This window comes from Choristoneura fumiferana, chromosome 18 (genome assembly GCF_025370935.1).
Source record: "Choristoneura fumiferana chromosome 18, NRCan_CFum_1, whole genome shotgun sequence".
NCBI classification, from domain to species: Eukaryota; Metazoa; Arthropoda; class Insecta; order Lepidoptera; family Tortricidae; genus Choristoneura; species Choristoneura fumiferana.
Window position 1 is genome coordinate 21,201,253 of NC_133489.1, and position 19,744 is coordinate 21,220,996.

General features: G+C 39.4%; 4 protein-coding genes across 4 annotated transcripts; 1 reads left to right on the forward strand and 3 right to left on the reverse strand.

Moving 5' to 3' along the window:
* Positions 1-36: 36 nt before the first annotated feature.
* On the reverse strand, positions 37-4,533 carry Zw10 (Zeste-white 10 kinetochore protein). Its single transcript, XM_074102102.1, has 5 exons — positions 3,024-4,533; positions 2,201-2,401; positions 1,699-1,828; positions 824-965; positions 37-317 (listed from the first exon to the last, which is right to left on the reverse strand). Exons 1-5 carry the CDS (start codon positions 4,531-4,533, stop codon positions 102-104), a joined length of 2,199 nt encoding a protein of 732 aa, XP_073958203.1. The 3' UTR covers positions 37-101.
* A 1-nt stretch (position 4,534) lies between these two features.
* LOC141438293 (protein POLR1D-like) lies at positions 4,535-5,058 on the reverse strand. The gene is made up of 2 exons (XM_074102107.1): positions 4,846-5,058; positions 4,535-4,775 (listed from the first exon to the last, which is right to left on the reverse strand). The coding sequence occupies exons 1-2, from the start codon at positions 4,911-4,913 to the stop codon at positions 4,535-4,537; spliced, it is 309 nt and encodes a 102-aa protein (XP_073958208.1). The 5' UTR covers positions 4,914-5,058.
* A 242-nt stretch (positions 5,059-5,300) lies between these two features.
* Positions 5,301-8,128, forward strand: SsRbeta (signal sequence receptor beta). The gene is made up of 3 exons (XM_074102105.1): positions 5,301-5,409; positions 5,557-5,933; positions 7,259-8,128. The coding sequence occupies exons 2-3, from the start codon at positions 5,562-5,564 to the stop codon at positions 7,457-7,459; spliced, it is 573 nt and encodes a 190-aa protein (XP_073958206.1). The 5' UTR covers positions 5,301-5,409; positions 5,557-5,561; the 3' UTR covers positions 7,460-8,128.
* A 2,676-nt stretch (positions 8,129-10,804) lies between these two features.
* On the reverse strand, positions 10,805-19,402 carry Tmem63 (transmembrane protein 63). The gene has a single exon (XM_074102390.1). The coding sequence runs from the start codon at positions 19,158-19,160 to the stop codon at positions 16,935-16,937; it is 2,226 nt and encodes a 741-aa protein (XP_073958491.1). The 5' UTR covers positions 19,161-19,402; the 3' UTR covers positions 10,805-16,934.
* Positions 19,403-19,744: the final 342 nt, after the last annotated feature.

The following is a 19,744-nucleotide window of genomic DNA, read 5'->3' on the forward strand; positions in this document are numbered from 1 at the left end:
TAGGATTCATATATCATAAAAAAGGGAAAAAAACAATCAATCAACACAATATTTATTTTTATTATCATAATGACTGCATATTAAATAGAATTACAACAGAATTATTTAATTTTCGACAGCAAATTGGCTCTAAATTGTGTGTTTTGGAATAGGGCTTTGATTAGGCTTCGGAGTTCCTCAGTGTTGAAGTGGATGGCAAGGGGGCCTTTGCCGTCATTCCAGTGGTTATCGATGTCTTTGAGCGAGCCACCCAGCACGAAGATTAGTTCTTGAAGTTTGATCCACGACTTGACGTGCTCTTCCACGTCACTAGGTTTCTAGAAAAAAAAACCCGTGAGATAAATAGTAAGTTTTAAAAAGTTAACAGCCACAGGAACAGACATACAGAACAGGCCTACACAAACTTAGAACAAACAGCAACAATATTCCCGAAAAATTACTATAGTAGATTACTCTAAATCTATCATGTAATGTCGAACTGTGCTGGCTGAGTCCCTTCAATAACGTTTACGATTTTTGCAGCAGTATGCAGACAGATGTTAGACGGTTTTATCTGCACTGATTGATGATGGCAAAGGATATTAAAAAAATATATGTGAAACCACTTTTAACATAATCATCACTTTCATGTCACTTTTTTCCCCATAAGTGATTTTGGTTTCAACTCTCAACTCTCATCTTCCAGCAGTATATAAAACCATCAAGCGCAATAATTAATGAACCACTTACACTTGGAACTGTTACTGAACAAGTGGCTACATCTTCTCATATGCACCTACCACCGAGTGAGATAGAGTTCAACCACATGAAAAATACATGTTACCTGGAAGAGTTGAGGCGCTTTTTGTACGACGAGGGAGTACATGTCAGTAAGCTGTGTTGCCATCTCCATGGAAATATCCTCGACCGTGCACACACGGTGAATCAGCTCCTCTACGAACATGTTCACCAAAGTTGCCATCAGCCTGGAATTATAAAACAATGCAAAATGAAGCGACACACACGAATTGACACGAAAGTCACCTAACTTCCGGCGAGACACTTTTGCTTTCACATAAAAGGTCACAGCTCATTAGAGCCACCCGGCACCCGACCAGCACCGCCTCGACTTTCGGCGTCCACTCGTTGTCGACAGGTGGACGCCGCGTTGACAACGAGTGCACCTCGCGTGGTCCACGAATTTCTTAGTAGTCACTATGGCGGCGACCAACGGGCTGTCACCGAGTGGTCCAATCGCCGTCCGCGCGTGGCAACTTCACGAGTGAGGCGATCGGTGACGCTACGGAGTTGTAGTGAGCGCTACCCATACAAATCCATATGAAGAATACTAGCCGCTCGAGGCGAGGCGGTGCTGGTCGGGTGGCGGGTGGCTGTAATGAGCTATGACCTTACTTAAAGCACACAGGCGAAGCTATGACCACCATAGTAAGCATTGGCGCGTTTCAGTGGCGGACTAAGCGGAGGGACAGCGGTTCCAAATGTCCGTAAGTTCTCATGATAAGGTCCTGATTCCTAGACAAGGCCAAAAATGTGTTTAGTACATCAACTTCTAATACTGGGAGCCTCAGCTTTGCCGCCACTGGCCCCGAACAAGTCTTAGTCCGCCACTGACGCGATTGGCAAATACGAGGCATAATATCCATGAAAAATATTTATGTTTTTCACGAGAACTTATTTCACTAATGGAGGATCACTAACCTGGTAAACACGTTAGCAGGGAAGACGCCGATCCACACGTTTTTGAGCAGATGCAGCTGCCGCAGGCACTGACGCACCGCCGCTTCGGCATTCTCACCCAGGACATCCTTCATCACCATGCAGTTCAGATCTGATGAATGAAAGAGTATGCTGTATGAGAATCAATTCACTAGAAATATGATATACATCGGTATTTTTCCGGCAGATAATAAGAGCAACATAATAAGAATTAAGAGGTAACTCGGTAACTATTATAAAGGAACCTATGTTGTTGTGTCTCACATGTGTTATGTGAAGTATCTTGGTAACCCACCAACCAGGATTACAATAACAACAGCCAGTTGAAAGTCATGCAACAAGCTATGAATAGAGCTAAGTATGGGATTTATTCTTGAGGATCGAATCCAGAAGAGGTCCAGAAAGGGAGTGGCCTATTCCTACTTTGGCATGCCATGAGGGAGGTTTATGATGTTGGCTGATACAAGGTGATTGTAATGGTCACCTGAAGAGCGTATGTTGTCCAGTATCTGGTTCCTCTGCTGCTGCATGTGTTGTGCGAGGTGGTGGGCGGCGAGGGCGCGCAGCGGCGGCGCGCGGTCCGCGAAGCCCAGCGGGTGGCGGCGGGACTCCGCCAGCACTTGCCACTTGTCCCCGAACGTCTGCAGGTGGTGTGCTAGGTACATACAGTTGTTGTGGAATAGGGCTGTGAAGAGAACGGTACTAATTTAACACAAGGACAGAGATGGCCTTACAGGGGTAATCGCCCAGCACTTGGTAGAGCCATGACAGCTTGAAAGTCTCATTAACATGAGAATTGGATAGATTTCTGGATAAAAAAAAATCTCTATATAGTCTGGCAAAGTCAAAGTGCGAGAGTGATGAATTATTTGTAGGCATTCAGTCACATTTTGCCTCAGGCTAGATCAGGGATGGGGAAACTGCGGCCCGCGGGCCATCTTTTGGGCAAGATTTTGTATTGTTAGAAATTTCATTCTTATTGGCAATGGCCAAATTAGTGTTTCAGAAAATACATATCAATATTTTTATTTCAGTAAATAACATAGCCAAAAATGCAACAACGGCCAAGTTTATATGCCATATATTTTGTTAGTATATATTGGCACGCGAAGGAAAAAGTTTCCCCAGCCCTGGGCTAGATCATTCCGAATTAATATTATATTAGAATTTTTTTTTTAACAGTACAACACATGATATCTCTTTTCATGTACAACTATTTGCGCATGTTGTGTGTGCTGTACCCAATTACGTATTGTGAGAGACAGTTTTTCAATTTCTTGCTGATCAAACTCTACTTAACTACTTACCAACATACTGAGGAATGGTATGTAGATAATTCTCATGATGGTACGGCACCACTGCTTCATACAGCTCAAACACCAGCCTGGTTGTGATGTACAGCTTCTTAGCTACTGCATCCGAACACTGCACTGCTTGCTCCATCATTATGTGCACAAGATCCAAAAGTTCTTGCGCAGTCTTCGATATCATACACCGCGGGAAGTAAAACAAGCTTTTTGGTATAGTTTCCTCAAGAACTTTCAAAGCTTCTTCAGCAGTCTTATCGAATGTGGAGCCAGTAGGTGCTTCAGTGTCCTCTGGGATGCTCTCTACTCCGATAGACATTGTCACACTTAAATCCTTCATCATAATTGATCTAGCAGTTTCTAGGAAGTACTGACTAGATTTGGTAGCAAATAGCATATCAATATCCTGCATGTAATGTAGCAAAGTGTATTTATCATTAGGAAAAAACTTAACTACAACTAAGAATTGCTGGAAATCTTCTATTTCTGAAGTGATTCTACCATAAGTCTGTAAATCATTAAGGTTATTTGGTATTGTGTCAAGCAGACAATCTTTGATGAGCATGTCACTGAATTCTACAGCAATAGTTTCCCCTATGAGCGTCATTAGAGTAAAGTGGCAATCAAATTCTATGTTTAACTTGTTGCTCAAGTAGTGGAACAGTAACCTCAAGTTTGCTATCACAGCGTTGTATGGTGGATTCTTCTGTTTGTGGTTTATAGTTACAGTCATAGATTCATCAGTTTCCGCAAACACTGTGCAATCATAGTGTATGATGGGTTCCAGTACATCTTTTAAAAGGAATTGAGACACTTCTTTTACCTTATCCATAAGCTTTTTGCATTTGTTCAGTGCGTTTAACACATCAACAACTGTAAGTGATTCTTCTAAATTGAGTGTGATAGTTACAGTTGTTTTCTTGGCCCCACTTTTGGCTGTGTATGCTATCATCCTATCCCATACTATGTACAAGTCATGCTGTAAACTCTGTAAGATTAATTCTCCATTTTCTTTTGTGCTAGCATACAGGTCTAGACTCTTGAAGCCTTCTGATGAGGTCTCTATGTGCTGCAGTAAATTGTAAACTGCCTCGACAGATCGTCCAAAGCTGTGGTCCTCCCTGCCAGCTTCAAATTCTTTGACATAGTTCCCACACTGAACCACATCAAAAATTAGGTTTATAGCAAAGTTTACTGTCTCTGCTTCTTTGGCTAACCTATTCTGTTTTTCTATTGCTTTTAAGATATCTGTCATTGTCTCCTGTTCTATTTCTTGGTAGCAGGCTTCCATCTCTTGGACAAGGGCCCCACTCTCCACACAGAGCTCATTACTCTCGCTGAGAATAGCTGCTACATCGTAATCTGAATCTTGCAGGAAGCTTATAGTGTCAGATTTAAGTTTTTCCAATTCTTTAGCCACAAGTTGAATTTTTTCAGAAGACTTCCAGGTATTTTGTTCGTCGGTATTGAAAATAGTGTGCAAGAGGGTGTCTACATCGTAATCAGCCATGTTAGTTTTTTCTCCGGGATCTATCCTTTTTTATAGTAGGCTCAAGGTGTCGCTCCCTTGTGGGCGAGCTGTTGCGGCGCCGCGCGTGATACTTGTTGGAGCTGACGGCGTGTCGAAGCGTGTTGACGAGGAATCGCTTATTGGTTTTCTGCTGAGGCGCCTTTACCCACCCTGATGGACCCACTATTTCGGCTCTAGCTGCCCCTTGAACCGCTTCCCGCATGAGTTCCTCAACGGCTAATCTGAAAGCGTAGATTACTCGTAAACACAACTGTAAATCACACAAAAATCAGCGTCAAATAAAAATATTACTTCTCCAGAGCTTCGTCGTCTAATGGTTCTTGTTCGGGTTTTTTGGTAACATCTTCTTTCTCGGTCATAGTTTAATTAGTGCTATGTATAATATTATCACTACACTACTTACGAAATAATAGTTTAAGACAAATTAAACATTTTAGCTTAAAATCATTTTATTCACTTTCCAACAAGAAAATACAAACACGTATTTTTGATTTTGACAGATGAAAGTTTGCGTTCACTGAAGAAAAAAAATTAGACTTCATTATAATTTAGCCAGCCAGCAGTATTACTTTTTATCGTGATAAATAATGTATACTGATATCAATAAAATTTTCATTTTTTATTTACATTTACAGAAATAACTATTAGTAAAATAATTTTGATTTTCCATTCATGTTAGAACAAAATTTCAACAATGAAATATCAACTATTGTTGAATGCAGCAATAACTGTTTTTTTTTTGTGAGATGGCAACAAGTTTGAATGCGTGGAGTGAAACGTCAGCCACGTACCTTCGTCTGTCAACGTAACCTTTCTTATTTTCCATTTATTGTTAGAAAATAAGCTCGATAACAGGTAATACTTGTGAATTTCACTTTATAATTCAGCCCAATATATGTTTAGATTCTTCCATATTATAATACTTAGAGAAACGAGAAGTTTCAGTTATAAATTCGCTATTCTGATACTCATCGATAACGGTACCAAAACTTCTAATTCCAGACAAAATGACTGCAAAACTGCTGTCGCTCATGCTAATCATCGCCGCGGCGGTGACGGCTGACGAAGAGACTGCGGCGGCTCGTCTGCTGGTGTCAAAGCAAGTGTTAAACAAGTACCTTGTTGAGGAGATGGACATTTTGGTTAAATATACTTTGTACAACGTCGGTACGGCGGCGGCTGTGGACGTGAAGCTGGTAGACCATGGGTTCCACCCCGAGGTGTTCGCGGTGGTGGGCGGGCAGCTGTCGGCGCAGATCGACCGCATCCCGCCGCAGACCAACGTGTCGCACGTCGTGACCGTGCGCTCCAATCGCTACGGCTATTTCAACTTCACGGCCGCTGAAATCACCTACAAGGCCAGCGAAGATGCTGTTGAGGTGAGTAAATTAGCCCTTAGATGTCTTAAATCCAATCGGTTTTCGAGGTTTATGATAGACTTTATGAATGATGGTTAATCATGTTTAATGTTATGTGTCAGTAATTTATGTACTGAAAAGAGGCAACTAGAGCAGGGTCCCCAATAGTCTTATTATTGCAAGATATTTTCTGCTTTAGAGTCCTGAATTTTTAGCGCCCTGATAAGGTCACATTTTTGTGAATTGGCAGGCCACTATGGTATTTTAACTTCCCTTTTTATTCCGTGGTTTAATTAAATTAACTGCTTTACTTAACTTCCTTTTGACCATTCCACTGCATTGTAGCTAAATACTTGTAAATTTTAAAATTAAGTATCATTATTAACAAATAAATTATGTGTTTATCCTTCTTGCAACTTATTTCGGGGTATTGTTGAAGTAACTCTGCAATATATTTATTTGCTGTTAAACTTTACAGAAAGATGAAGTCTTCTAAAAAAAAACTTTTCAAAGCATAAAATAATGTTTACCAAAATGTGGCAAAGACAATTGTAGCTTCCACATAAGTTCAATGACAGAGTGAAAGTAATATAAGCAATTGATGAAGCAGCTGATAAGATTATTAACATTGTTTGTTTGATTTATACATGATACAGGGTTATTTTACTACGAGACATAAGCTGTGCGTAGTAAATAAACCATTTTGGTGCCCTAGAAATTGGAATAAAATTAATTTTCAAAAAAGTTTATTGTTATCTTACTCAGCCAGCTCTTTCCGTGAATTCAGTATGCAGGCAACTCAAAACCTTTGCAGGAATCTTTGGAAGATCTAACTAGAATGTAACTACCAAAGCTTTTACTTTCTAAGCCTGATTAAGACAATACTGTCTATTATTTCAACTTGATTCGCTATTGATCTAGATGTTTGATATAAACAGCTCTGCCAAATATTAAATGATTTTGTAACGGATAACGTCTTAAATCGAGTTTAGCTCGTCATGTTTCGGGCTATTTCGTAGCTCTTCTTCATAGGAGCATGCGACTCGGTGGCTGCCGCCACACGTACACTACGCGCTACCGCTCTGCTCGCGCGACTGCCCAACTCTAGCTCTGCCAAACTGTATAGCTACTAGCTCTGCCAAACTGCATAGCTACATAATTGTTTGCAACCCCTATCCCACTATTATTATGAAGTCCTGGGGAAGGACATAGGATAGTTTTTATCCCGGAAAATTGCATAGTTACTGAGGGATAGCGATATACGAATTCTACGCGGATGGAGTTTTAGCTAGTGTTCAATAAAATAACCTCAAAGTTTTACAATAATCTTTTCTCTTCTCTTCCAGTACCAACACGCCATCAGCAGCTCTCCAGGTGAGGGTGCCATTGTTGCCCAAAAAGACTTTGACCGCAAGTTCTCCTCACATATCCTGGACTGGGCAGCGTTCGCTGTCATGACTCTGCCGTCCCTGGCCATCCCCTTCGGCCTCTGGTGGTCCTCCAAAAGCAAATACGAGAAACTCAGTAAACCCAAGAAGAATCATTAGGTTTTATTTACTTGGTTTCTACTGTATGGATAGTGTATTTATTTGCCAATTTTTTTTTACCAGTGTTAGCCCTGTGATGGCTTGCAAACTATTTAATATAAAACACAGGGTACAAGGTATTATTTAATGACAAAAAAATATTTGCTTCAACAAATCAACTATAATATAATAACACATGGCGCAAATAAGTTTTGGTTTCTATGGTCAAACCTGAGATCAGTGTGCACCAAGTTTGTTACTTTTTCTGAATTTTGTACCATTTTCAAAGGTATTTTTTCTTTCTACAATTGGGTCATTAATAACATCACACTGGATATAGATCTCTAATATTTAAAATAAGTACAATATCTATTGCAGGGTGAAGTACTATCTGTGTGGTAAGAGACCATGCCTTAGTCTATGTTAGACTGAGACAGTCATTGTTATAGTCAGTGCTAATGTTAATTATGAATGTGTACGAAAAAAAAAGATTTTGTGCCTTAATTTATTTAATGATCCTCGGGGAAAGCATTTAGTTTCATCTCTTTCTGTTGACAATTTCAAACAACCCTTTCGATTTGCAAATGACATTAGCAATGATTCTTATCATCTCACTTGTTCATCTACCATTTTTACATTGTTATTAATTTATAAAGTATGAACAATAAAATTAATTTTTACTGTCTTAAACTGTTTTTAAATGCTTCAAATAACGACATAATTAAATAGCATGATTCAATGTTATTCCTATCTTTTTGGGTAACACCCCAGGAGTTGCCCAATTTTTTCATAAGAAAATGTTGCCATGTTCAAGCATTTTACGTTACAAATGCGGCAGCCCTACTAATATTTTAAATCTGAAGGTTTGTTAATGTGTGTGTGTATGTTTGTTACTCCGTCACGCTGAAACATATGGACGGATTTAAATGAAATTCGGTGTGTAGATAGGTGGACGTCTGGAATTACTCGGGCTACTTTTTATTCAAATATTCCCACAGTATAGGGATAAAAACCCAAAATTTCAACTGCTAGGATTAGAGATATTTGGCGAGGTTGCTTTAGCTAGCTAGCTTTAGCTGCGGTTTGGAGAATTTCTATTCAACTGCTAAACGCTCTACATCATGACTCGGGTGCGAAGCCGCGGGAAAGTGCTTGTTATAATCAACAAAAAGTTGAAAAATCCCCAACTTTGTTCAAACTTCAAAGTTCAATATCTCAAAAACGGCTGAACCGATTTTGATAAAACATGTTTAAGAACCATCGCTAGAAAATCTGCTTTCAATTAAAAAGAACCGCGTTCAAATCGATCCACCCGTTTAAGATCTACGGTGCCACAGACAGACAGACACACATAGCGGTCAAACTTATAACACCCCTCTTTTTGCGTCGGAGGTTAAAATAAAGGGGTGCCCTCATCGAATTTCGAGTGCGGTTACTGTACAGTCAGCAGCAGAAGTAGGTGAGCGGCAACGATGCTCAAAATAATCTACGACGGTAATAAGAAAGTGCTAGATGATTTTGACCACCACAACCGCTCATCTACTTCTGCAGCTGACTGTACGACCCCTCATTATTTTGTCAGCCTGGAATGAAGGACGGACAATGATACACGACTTTATTTCAAGTCTTTGTGACAACTATGGGGTTTAAATATTCAGGTCGAACAAAATTGTCGTTCCGTGTCGTACACTTGTAGCGACTCCTAGCGCCATCTAGTGACCATCTGTAGAAACTCAGATCGTTTTCTACATCGCGCTATCGAAGTTTCTCAACTCGGACGCATATATAATATACAAACTTCCGACTTCGGTCCCCAGGCATAATAACATCTGCCTGAAGAGATCTCTATTGGAGCCTCCCCCCTCACACTAACCACACCCGACGTTCAAGAATACTACTCTCTTGATTCGCTACTCTACGTAGCTGCTACATTTTTAACCTAAATCCCATTTTCATCCGTTTTCTACTTTTTGGCGTGAGATCCTACCAAACCCACAATGCGACAAAATCTTAATGAACGTGGCAAAAATGGAGCTAGCACATAAAAATATATATTGCTTTGACCGTGGCGCCCTCTTGTCCTAGATACCCCGCTCATTTGGAACTTTGTCGCACTGTATGTACGTTCACACCCCGTGATGTAGCGAGCGACCAGAGCGCCATCTAGTATCGAGTAGTAGCCATTATACATAAAGACCCCCCCCCCTCTAAAATCTAAACGGGTGGGTGGAAAAATTTGAAAAAATTCAGAATGGTAGTTAGTAGTAATCAAACTTTCAAGGAAAACTATAACGGCTTAGTTTGCTTTATATATTTTTATATATTTAGCAGTAACTCGTGCATTTGCTCTTGCAAATCATAATTTGGTGAAGTGGAACTGATGATGAAGACCAGATTTGACCAACGGAACCACTACTATCAATAACAAGTATTTCACGGGTTAAATTTAAATTATCATGATTAATATACTTACCTAGATAAGCGACTAAGAAGAAGCTTTAAGTTAATGATTCTTTCGAACTGATCTGATGCTGAAGCCAGAAGGTAGGTAACGGAACTCTGTTATAAAACAACGTAACTAAGTCGTGTGAATGGAATCGTTGTACTAAAAAGTGAGAAATAAAGAAAATTTTTAACAAAAAAGTAAAGCCGACTCCAAAAAAATAAACAAAAAATGGAACCGACTACAAAACCCTTGAAAATATTTTTCTAGGTAAGTAGGTACGTACTAGCTCGAAGTCGGTGACTCAGCACGAGCCAGCAGGAGTGGGACAATTCACAATAGTCGTCAACCTCACCTACATACTATGGGTTTCAATCCCTCCTGCTGGGTCGTGCTGAGTCACGACTTCGAGCTAGTACGTACCTACTTACCTAGAAAAATATTTTCAAGGGTTTTGTAGTCGGTTCCATTTTTTGTTATTTTTTTATTTTTTTGGAGTCGGTTTTACTTTTTGGTTAAAAATTTTCTTTATCGCATTTATAATATTAGTATGGATACGAGAGTGAGAGGGACGGTATTGATCTACCTCGATTTATAGCGATATAGCAAAGTCTAAGAACACTTTCTTACACTGTGGATATAGCATCACTGTGCATGCACTTTTAGTAGTATGTTACATTTAGATACTTACCTCGTAGATAATTAGTTACTTACTTGCACAATAGGAAAGCAGCACTATTAAAAAATTGGGTTATTTTTTAATTCTTTCTCAACATCGCTTAACCTTGTCCTGCCTGTTCTTGAAAAAGCAAAACAATAGCATGTCCGTTCATTCATTATTTACTCTCTGATTACAAACGCAAACTAAATTTATAATAGCGCGATAGGTAAAGGCACGTAAAGGTTTGAATGAAACAATAAAATTAGATAAAAACAAATTTATTCAAAAGCTGCTTGTACACATAATACTAATACATAATGTAAAACAACCAGTGCAAAAAAAATTAGCTATACTAGTGCTAAGTTAAAGTTAAGTTATTGCATTATCGTGATTAAACGTAATAATCGTATGCCTACATTACTTATATGAGCCTGGGGTAAAGTTACATAATCTAAATACTAATATAATGCGATTTTTTAGCCAAAACACATTTCGTTGTTGAAATAAAAACAATAATTGTTAATTGTTGTTTGTTTGTTTATTGTTTGTGGGCTTGTGCCCACACCAAAAAAAAACTGTTATTTTAAAAATGCTAAAATCTATTTTTTAAGTAATATACTGAAAGGTTCACTTTTTACTCTGTTGCATAAACAATTGAATGGCATTAATAGCAGTCAATTAACTACCTACTTTTTTTTTAATTGTGGAATCAACTCTCGCCAGCGGTGTTCCTTCTATGACATCAGGGTCTTCAAAAATATGGAGTATCGTTATCATCATCAGCTTCTGCCAGTCCACTGGTTAACATACGCCTCTCGCATGGCACTCCTTTGAGCATGATCTACAAACAGCTCTACTCTTGTAAAGCGACAAGGTACAAAGTTTATAACTACTTTTGATGCTGACTGTACAAACCAAACGAAAAATCGACCTAGTATCACAAACATGTATTTTATAAATTGGATGTAGTTGCACGGCCCATTAAAATTTAATTATAGGATTAAATTCTAATTGACCCAATTTGCAGCTTCCAATCATTCGTAACACTATGTTGTTATAATAATTTTACCTACTTAATTCGACGTTAAAATATAAATTATTACACAATTATAATTAGTGAATGCGATTAAAAGACTATTATGAGCCGATATAAATTTATGTTCAGTACAAAATAACAAGAAATAGAAAAAAAAATTATTTTGTCAAAACTTTTAAAATGTATCATAAAACAATTATTTTTCTAACTGGTCACACCAAGATTTTTTTTCTTGTCTTACCTGTGGACACAAATGCTAACGGCCATTTTTTTACTTTTAATACGCACGTGCGGCGCCCAAATAGACCACTTTTCCAATTAAAAGAAAACGATTTACGTAATTGGTATTAATAACTTCTCGTTAACTTTTTGTGAACACGAAAGACAATTTTTGTTTCTTATTCCATGTTCTGTGTTTGAGTACTTACACCTAACGACTCTACCAATGGCTCTACATTTAGAGTAGAAATAAATTAAACCCATGTTTCATTTGATTAAGGAATATAAGGCGATGATACTACACTTACAGTGTAGCCATCTGCACAATCAATAATAAAATAACAACGGCAAGTATTATCACAAATATTCTGAAGCAAAGGAACGTTACGCCATAATCAGACTACTTGGTATCCATAGGTACATTGACGATTTACTTGCGAGTACAACTTCGTCTTATTTAACAACGCGCAAAGTACTCGCGACAACTGAATTAGCACGAAACAACCTGAGCGAGTGAAAGCAAGCAATCATATTTGAAGGTTGCCTTGCCTTGGTCGAGACGCTCCGTGGTTCTGTGTCTGGCCGTGGCAGACAATCTTAATTCAGGTACAAATGGGGCAATTCTGTGGCCGGCTAACCGAGCAAAGCGAGCTCACTGTTACCTTACGTAACTTGAGTCTAAACAAATAAGAAGTCACAGTTAACAAAGCTAATTATCTTAGCATCTGTCTGACCCACTCGACAACTGGTACGATGCACTTGCATTCATATTTTGGGCATCCAGTTACCATCTAGTTTAGCTCTTTCGGTTTATGCAACTCACATATTTGGAGTATTGTTTGCACTTACGGTAATGCAAACCGAATCGGCTGATTATTATCAAATCTTCAATTAACAATGAACGTTGTGAACGATAACTACTCTGTAAGTGTAAACTACAGTTTTACAGGGCTTAACGTTTTCTGAAGCTCCAAGAGGACGAATTTATTTCTTGCATTTGAATAATCTTACAAATATTTAGTCTATCTTTTGTCTTTTTTTTTCAGAATCAATGGAATGATTGGATTTAGAACAATAGTGATTAAATATCAAATTAATTACAATTAAACTAGTTAAACCTTAAATCTTGAAACGGAATATCGGTTTTCTTTTTCTTTCTCATTTGAATCTTCATTAAACTAAGAAAACCGACGAGTCCCGAGCGACAATAACATTCTAGTGTAGTAACGATACTGTGGTACTACCTAAATCGTTCCAATAATAAGTCTACTTAAAACCAATTTATATAAAAATAACATGGAATCAAATCAATGTATAATCAGGTACAAATCAATCCTGGCTCAGGCTGATTGAATTAAAAATACAGTTTTATGTAAGTGCGTAATGCTAAACACATATTGACTAACTAGTAGTTAGGCAGGAGTGATATAAACGTAATAATGATGTCATCACTGCAGCCGCATTAAAAGTTAAGTTACGTTGTTTATTCAATTCTTTACCTACTGTTTTCGAGACTTTGTAGATGACTAATAGCTATATTGATCAGGACTGCTCGTATATATTTGCTATTAGAGGCTTAATATTCGGCACTTCAAGCGTCTGTTTACAACACGGCACGGGCGCTCGCACATAACAGGTACGTAGGTATGTATGCGTTACATTTACTCATCAGGTTGGAAAAATGATTCACGTTGCTTGTTGGCGGGGCTATCAATCCCTGGAAATATTTCGAGTCTATTTGTACGTACATGGATTTGTTTTCTTTGCTTTGTGCTTAATTTTAAGGTTTTGTTTCGATGTCTCGCCAAGATGACAAAGATGAGCTTAAGGGTCACGAGGAATCTTCCAAAAGAACATCAAAAATGTAAAAATAAAGCACTAATATTTAAGGCAATTAGCATCATTTGACGACAGCCATCCGGTCTACAGGTTCTAAGGTTTCTCGAATTACTCTCGAATGACATCACCGCGGGATCAACGCCTACGTAGCCTGATCAATACCAATACAGTGTAATCATGCACCATGCATTAAGTAAGAGTAAGAACTTTGTAAATGCTACGTCTATACACACATCGGTACCTTCATAAAATCCATATACACAAATATCATTTACTTGCAGTGAAAAGTTGCGCCAAATTTCTTACGTTTTCCGGGTGGAAACGTAATCTAGGGCCTATTCATTCATAGTGTGCCGTACCGATCAGATGTCCATGAGTTATTTATTTTTCTCGTATGGACCTTGAGTCAATCTAAAGAAGTATGTACGTCGGTGCAGTATATCAGCACCCTTTGGGACACACAGCAATGAGTCACGTTGCGTATTCACGTTTCATTAATATCAAGTCATTTATCGTGCTAAGGAATTGATTACGATGAATGATTAACTTGTAAATGCCCCATAATCTGATAATACACGAATACCGATTGTTAGCTACAATTGCTGCTCGCTAGACACTGAAGCATCAGCATCACTTGCCATGACTACAAAATATCGAGATGCCACGAATATTCGTTACAATTCGAAGACGAAATCGTGAAACATGTTACTCAAAAATTAATCCAACTCTAATAACAAAAGGTTATAATTTAATATTTAAAAAACGCAAGGCAAAAACGGAACCCTTATAGTTTCGCCATGTCTGTCTGTCTGTCCGTCCGCGGCTTTGCTCAGAGACTATCAATGCTAGAAAGCTGTAATTTTGCACGAATATAATTATAGGTAAACTATGCCGACAAAATAGTACAATTAGAAATTAAAAAAAAAATGTTTTGTGGTACCTCCCATAGACGTAAAGTGGGGGTGTTTTTTTTTCTCATCCAACCCTATAGTGTGGGGTATCGTTGGATAGGTCTTTTAAAACGATCAGTGATACGTTGGCGAAATATTCAACTTTAAAGTGCTAATTTTCGTTAAGATCGAGCGTCCCCCCCCTCCTCTAAAATCTAAAGCGGTGGGTGGAAACATTTGAAAATAATCAGGATGATAGTAAGTACATCAAACTTACAAGGAAAACTATAACGGCTAAGTTTGTTTGAGAATTATTAGTAGTTTATGAGTAAATAGCAGCCTAAGGTATAAAATATACCTAAACTTGGAAGATTCCGTATAAAATACGAAATCCTTAGAAAAATATAACTTATTTTTTTCGTAATGGCTACGGAACCCTATTTTGGGCGTGTCCGACACGCTCTTGGCCGGTTTTACTATTGATGGACGCTGGGACTATAGAAACCAGAGTTTACGGAATGTGTTTTTCATGAACCAATAGCTCTGGTGGAAACGCAGCCCTAAACACAGTACAAAAAAGGAGCAGTACACTGTTTTAATACAAACGGCCGGAACGCGAGTTATACCTTACCTACGCTACGCGCCACGAATTCTCAGCATACCTCGGCAACCATAAGTCGCGAGTGCTCCGCGGTTACTTACGGACTCTCGCGCATTTATTACGTACCTTAATATGTCACAACGATATAAACAGTATTGTTCGGTGTACGGATGTTTTATTTCATCTAATATAATATAATAAAAACGATTCTACTGAAGTTATTTATCAGACAGAATGCGAATTTTTTATACTCTTAAATTCAACAATAAACCTTTTCGCACATCCCAGAAGAGGCACCAATACTTCTCCGTAGCTAATTTGTACGCAACAAATATACGTAGTGATGAAGCCAAATAAAACTGTTTAAATCATAGTACGTTATTGGTTTATTAAAATAAGGTAAAATGCATTTTTGTTAAACACTACTTAGTCCATCTTTAAATCTCTCCTAATCCTTTCCCTACTTTAAATTTCATGTGACATTATCAAATCAAATACATAACTGAAGAGTGACAGTTAGTAGAGTAGGCAGCCCTATCGCGCGTTTGTGTACCTACCGAGTAGCGAGTAGTATAGGTAATTATATCAAGGACGCTTGCGAGACGGAATACTGCTCCTTTTTTATACTGTGCCCTAATTAAAAAGAGGTTTTAATTGGTAACTAGCTGGTGCCCGCGGCTTCGCCCCGGTAGTTTTTTTTTTTAAATTTTCTATATCTTTTATACCTTCTCCTGACAATAGCAAACACAACAAATAAAGAATTAGCGAAATCGGTCCAGCCGTTCACGCGTGATGCCATGACCAAGGAAAATAGGGATTCATTTTTATATATTAAAAAAGATTGGGAGACAAAACGTCACTCGGTCTGTAGTGAACGAAGCGGTATGAATTATCATCTATGATCATGTTTGCTTACTAATTAGAACGTCGCGTACCTAATGGGCAATTCGAACAAACGAGTTACTTACTACACGTAGACTACCAAATATCGCATCATACATATTTTCTGGAAATTAATTTTGATTGCATAAAGACTAATTAATAACGTAGAAAGGCATATACGTAACAAGCTAGAAGTGTTCAGTTGTGTGACAATTGGTTGAATGGTTCAAAGCGGATGCCGGCAGTATTCATCATTTCATTACGTTTACGTGATACACTCGGACGTATTTTAGATGGATGTTTGTTGATGTTGATACCACTTGATTATTAGATACCTAAAGATTGCCTCTTGCGTGTCTCTTGTTAGTATTCTAAAGCATTGAGAATTTGAGAGTACAATAACAATGTCTTTGTAACCCGGCCGAATTTATCTTCTATTTGTCTTGTGATTATAACATAAAACACTTTATAAATAATATCAATAAATATAATGTATAAAGAAAAGATCTATTATTATTTACAACATAAAGCATAAATGTAATCTCTTTTTTTCAAGCTGACAGCTGGATCGAACATTGATCAAAGAGTGATCACAAAGAAAAACTATATAAATTTATGTAGATGCAAGCCTCTGAGGGCGCGCCACGAGTTTCGGCAATTTTACATTTCTTTTTTTTCCGTTTATCACTATAGCAGCGAAATGTACTTACTTTACTAAACTGCGGAAAAGGATGTAAAGTACATACCATTAGATTAGTGTTGTTATTTATAAAAATATTGCATTATTTACATTAATAACCATCTACGTCCATTAGTCGCGCCGAGAACAAAACGTTATCAACCATTGTTGGGTTTATCGGGCGGGAGATATGCAGTATCACAAATAATTATATTTGTGTCGATAAAGTGCAGAATTCGCTACAATTTATATGTTTATGGGTCCTGGGCTGTAGGCATGGTTGATGACCGGAGACGAGGCCCCGTAATTGGGAGTCGTGGGAGTCGTAATGGGGGTAGCATCGAGGGGTTTCGCGAGGACCGGCGCCACGTACTCCTGGAAGCGGATGCTCGACTCCTCTTGCAGGGGCGCCGGCGGCGTGCAGCTCGGGAACGGACTCAGGAGAAGGAACGTACCGAATGCAACTATCGCCGCCATTATTAATATGATAGTCCGCGCGTCCGTCAGCCCGGCCCGCAGCGCCGCCCACGCCGCCATGTTGATCAACAAAAGCACCACCGATACGCGGATCAGCCGCACTGCCGTTGAGTGTATCCTGCCTCCCCCGACTCCACTCATATCACTCGGCCCATACGCGAAATACAGATTATGCTTATCTCCGATGTGCTTGAACATGAAATACACGAGACCAAAGGGCGAGATCAGCGGGCAGGCCAAACTGTACACCATCGTGATTGAGAAAATCGCGAGGCTCCACGCGTAATGCACGCCGAACGGAAACTCGTAAAGAATGGCTTTCTTTACGTAACTCTTTTCCGCTTTCGATTTCGACTGCAGCAAATACCACACGTAGAGGAAGAGTTCCGGGAAACGAACTAGTTCCATCGCGGTACCGATGAATCCTGAGGTAATGACGTAGTTGACGAAGAAAGCGCCTTTGTCCGGGAGGAACACGCAGTCCCAACGCATCGTGTCGTTCTTGTGATACACCAGGGTCCAAAGCATCAGCGCCTCCGCGCTGGCGAACCCGAGAGATGGCAGGATCAGTGTCATGAGGAGAAGATACGACACGGTCTTCGTCATGATCGAATAGTTCTGCTGCGATTTCGTCCAGTGCGATAAAAACTTATCGGAAAAGGCGACGATGGCGGGCATCACCGCCGCCATCGTCCACAGCAGAAGCGTCGGAAGAAACTCGAATATCACGCTGCCGATTTTGTTTGTAGACTCAATCTTGAAATTGTTGAACAGATTCACAATAATAGCTGGGGTGGTTAGGAAAAACAGCACAATGAATAGGAAGACATTAACCACAAAAGCTTTTAGGTACCAGATGCCAGGCTGCACACTCAGGTTCTCCCAGATGATATCAGTTGGGTTGGTGGCGTGAGACAGCACCCATCCTCGATGGAGAGTAAAGTGATTCATCACATGTTCGGCTAGCTGGTAGGAAGGTAAAGTCAAAAAGGCAATCCCCAGAGGATCATTAAATACAATAGCTCGGCACCTCTTGGCTTCATCCTTTAATCTCTTTTCTTCGTTAGTGTAAAACTCCAAGGCATCCAACTCCGGTCCACACAAAGCAGGCTTTACTGTAATCCGTTTTCCAGTCTTTTTAAAGTATGTATCGCTATAGCTAAGGGCTTCACTTACCATTTCTCTCTTTTCTTGAACTTCATTGAGATGATTGATGTTATAAGCGAGCCGCAGGTCAACAATCGCTATGTGTGGGAAGTTGTGAGCAAAATAGGCTCGGATGGTGGCATCATTTCTATCAGCTCTTGATATATTGGATATCATGATTGTCCCCGTCATGTTAGGCGTAGCAGGCTTACGACCCGTGCACCTCCTCATTATTAAAATAGACAAAGGCAGAAACAGAATGCATATGATTGTATGCACCCAAAGCCATGCTGACTTACCATTCAAATTGGATAGTGTTGTTCGACTGAAGGTGCCAATGTCGACATTGAGGTTTGTGCCCTGGAAGTTGATGGGCAGGATAACTCCGATGGAGATGAGTGTGACTATAAACATGAGTGTGATGGCGTGCCGCTGGAAGGACAAGTAGTGCACAGCGTCGGGTCCGCACTTGGCCAGCACTTGTTCCCGTGTGACCTTAAACACGGCGGGCAGCCATGCTAAGAAGCCTTGGTCGATGCTGAGCGCCTCATCCACACTATGGCGTCGCTCCACTAACGCGTCGCCGTCCCCGCGGCGGTAGAACAAGTTGGTCCATCGACTCTTTGACCGCTGCACCAGCGCCATGCGCCCGTAATTCCACGCCGTCCTCCTCAGCACGGTAAATAGTGCGATCAAGAAAACCCATGCTATCACATTCAATATCAGAGTCTGAGGTATACCGTTATAAGCATTTGTTATGAACGAACTGTGCGTCTGGTTCACTAGCATGCAGTTTTCATCGCTACTGTTGTCCACTAGAGTGTAGGCTCCCGTAGATATGAAATTCATTTTCGATGTCGCAACGATATTGTTCTGGCGGAGAAAGTATTTACATAATGAGCGTCCTTTGTATTAGCACAATTTTTATACGATCACTGCACGATAAAGTCACTGTAGTTCACTGCCGTCACTGTTGTCTGCAGCCACCATCTGGGCTGTGGGACTGGGACTAGGTACAGATTTTTTATTGTTGTTAGATTACAAAAGCGTAATATGATACGTATGTCTGTGAGTGACGTTTGTGCACACAGTGTTGCCAACTCCTAGACTCGAGTGCTAAAATCAAAAGTAGCTAGAAACTCGCTAAAATTAATTGCACCAAGAGCAAGCGGGCTAAAAGATTGGGGATACGAAAAAAAAAACAAATAAGAAGATTTCCGAATTCACTGAAATAAAGAGAATTGCATGTCTTGATTTGAATATTTTTTTTTTAAATAGCTAGGCATAAACAAATGGAGGTTGAATTAAATAAAGTTTGAATTTGGTGCGCAAGCGCGTTTGTCGCTTTCCATATAGATCTCTTGGCACTGTATAATTCTGTCGAGTTGACAAAAAAATTATCCATTATTGGTTCTAGAATTGTTTAAATTTGT

Excerpts from the sequence above, each read along its gene's own strand:
- SsRbeta (XM_074102105.1), top strand. The coding sequence starts at position 5,562 with ATGACTGCAAAACTGCTGTCGCTCATGCTAATCATCGCCGCGGCGGTG. Across the intron at positions 5,934-7,258 it reads CCAGCGAAGATGCTGTTGAG|TACCAACACGCCATCAGCAG; the intron begins GTGAGTAAATTA and ends CTTCTCTTCCAG.
- Tmem63 (XM_074102390.1), bottom strand. The coding sequence starts at position 19,160 with ATGAATTTCATATCTACGGGAGCCTACACTCTAGTGGACAACAGTAGC.
- Zw10 (XM_074102102.1), bottom strand. The coding sequence starts at position 4,533 with ATGGCTGATTACGATGTAGACACCCTCTTGCACACTATTTTCAATACC. Across the intron at positions 2,402-3,023 it reads TACCATTCCTCAGTATGTTG|CCCTATTCCACAACAACTGT; the intron begins GTAAGTAGTTAA and ends TTCTCTTCACAG. Across the intron at positions 966-1,698 it reads CCTGCTAACGTGTTTACCAG|GCTGATGGCAACTTTGGTGA; the intron begins GTTAGTGATCCT and ends TTATAATTCCAG.
- LOC141438293 (XM_074102107.1), bottom strand. The coding sequence starts at position 4,913 with ATGACCGAGAAAGAAGATGTTACCAAAAAACCCGAACAAGAACCATTA. Across the intron at positions 4,776-4,845 it reads GACGACGAAGCTCTGGAGAA|ATTAGCCGTTGAGGAACTCA; the intron begins GTAATATTTTTA and ends CTACGCTTTCAG.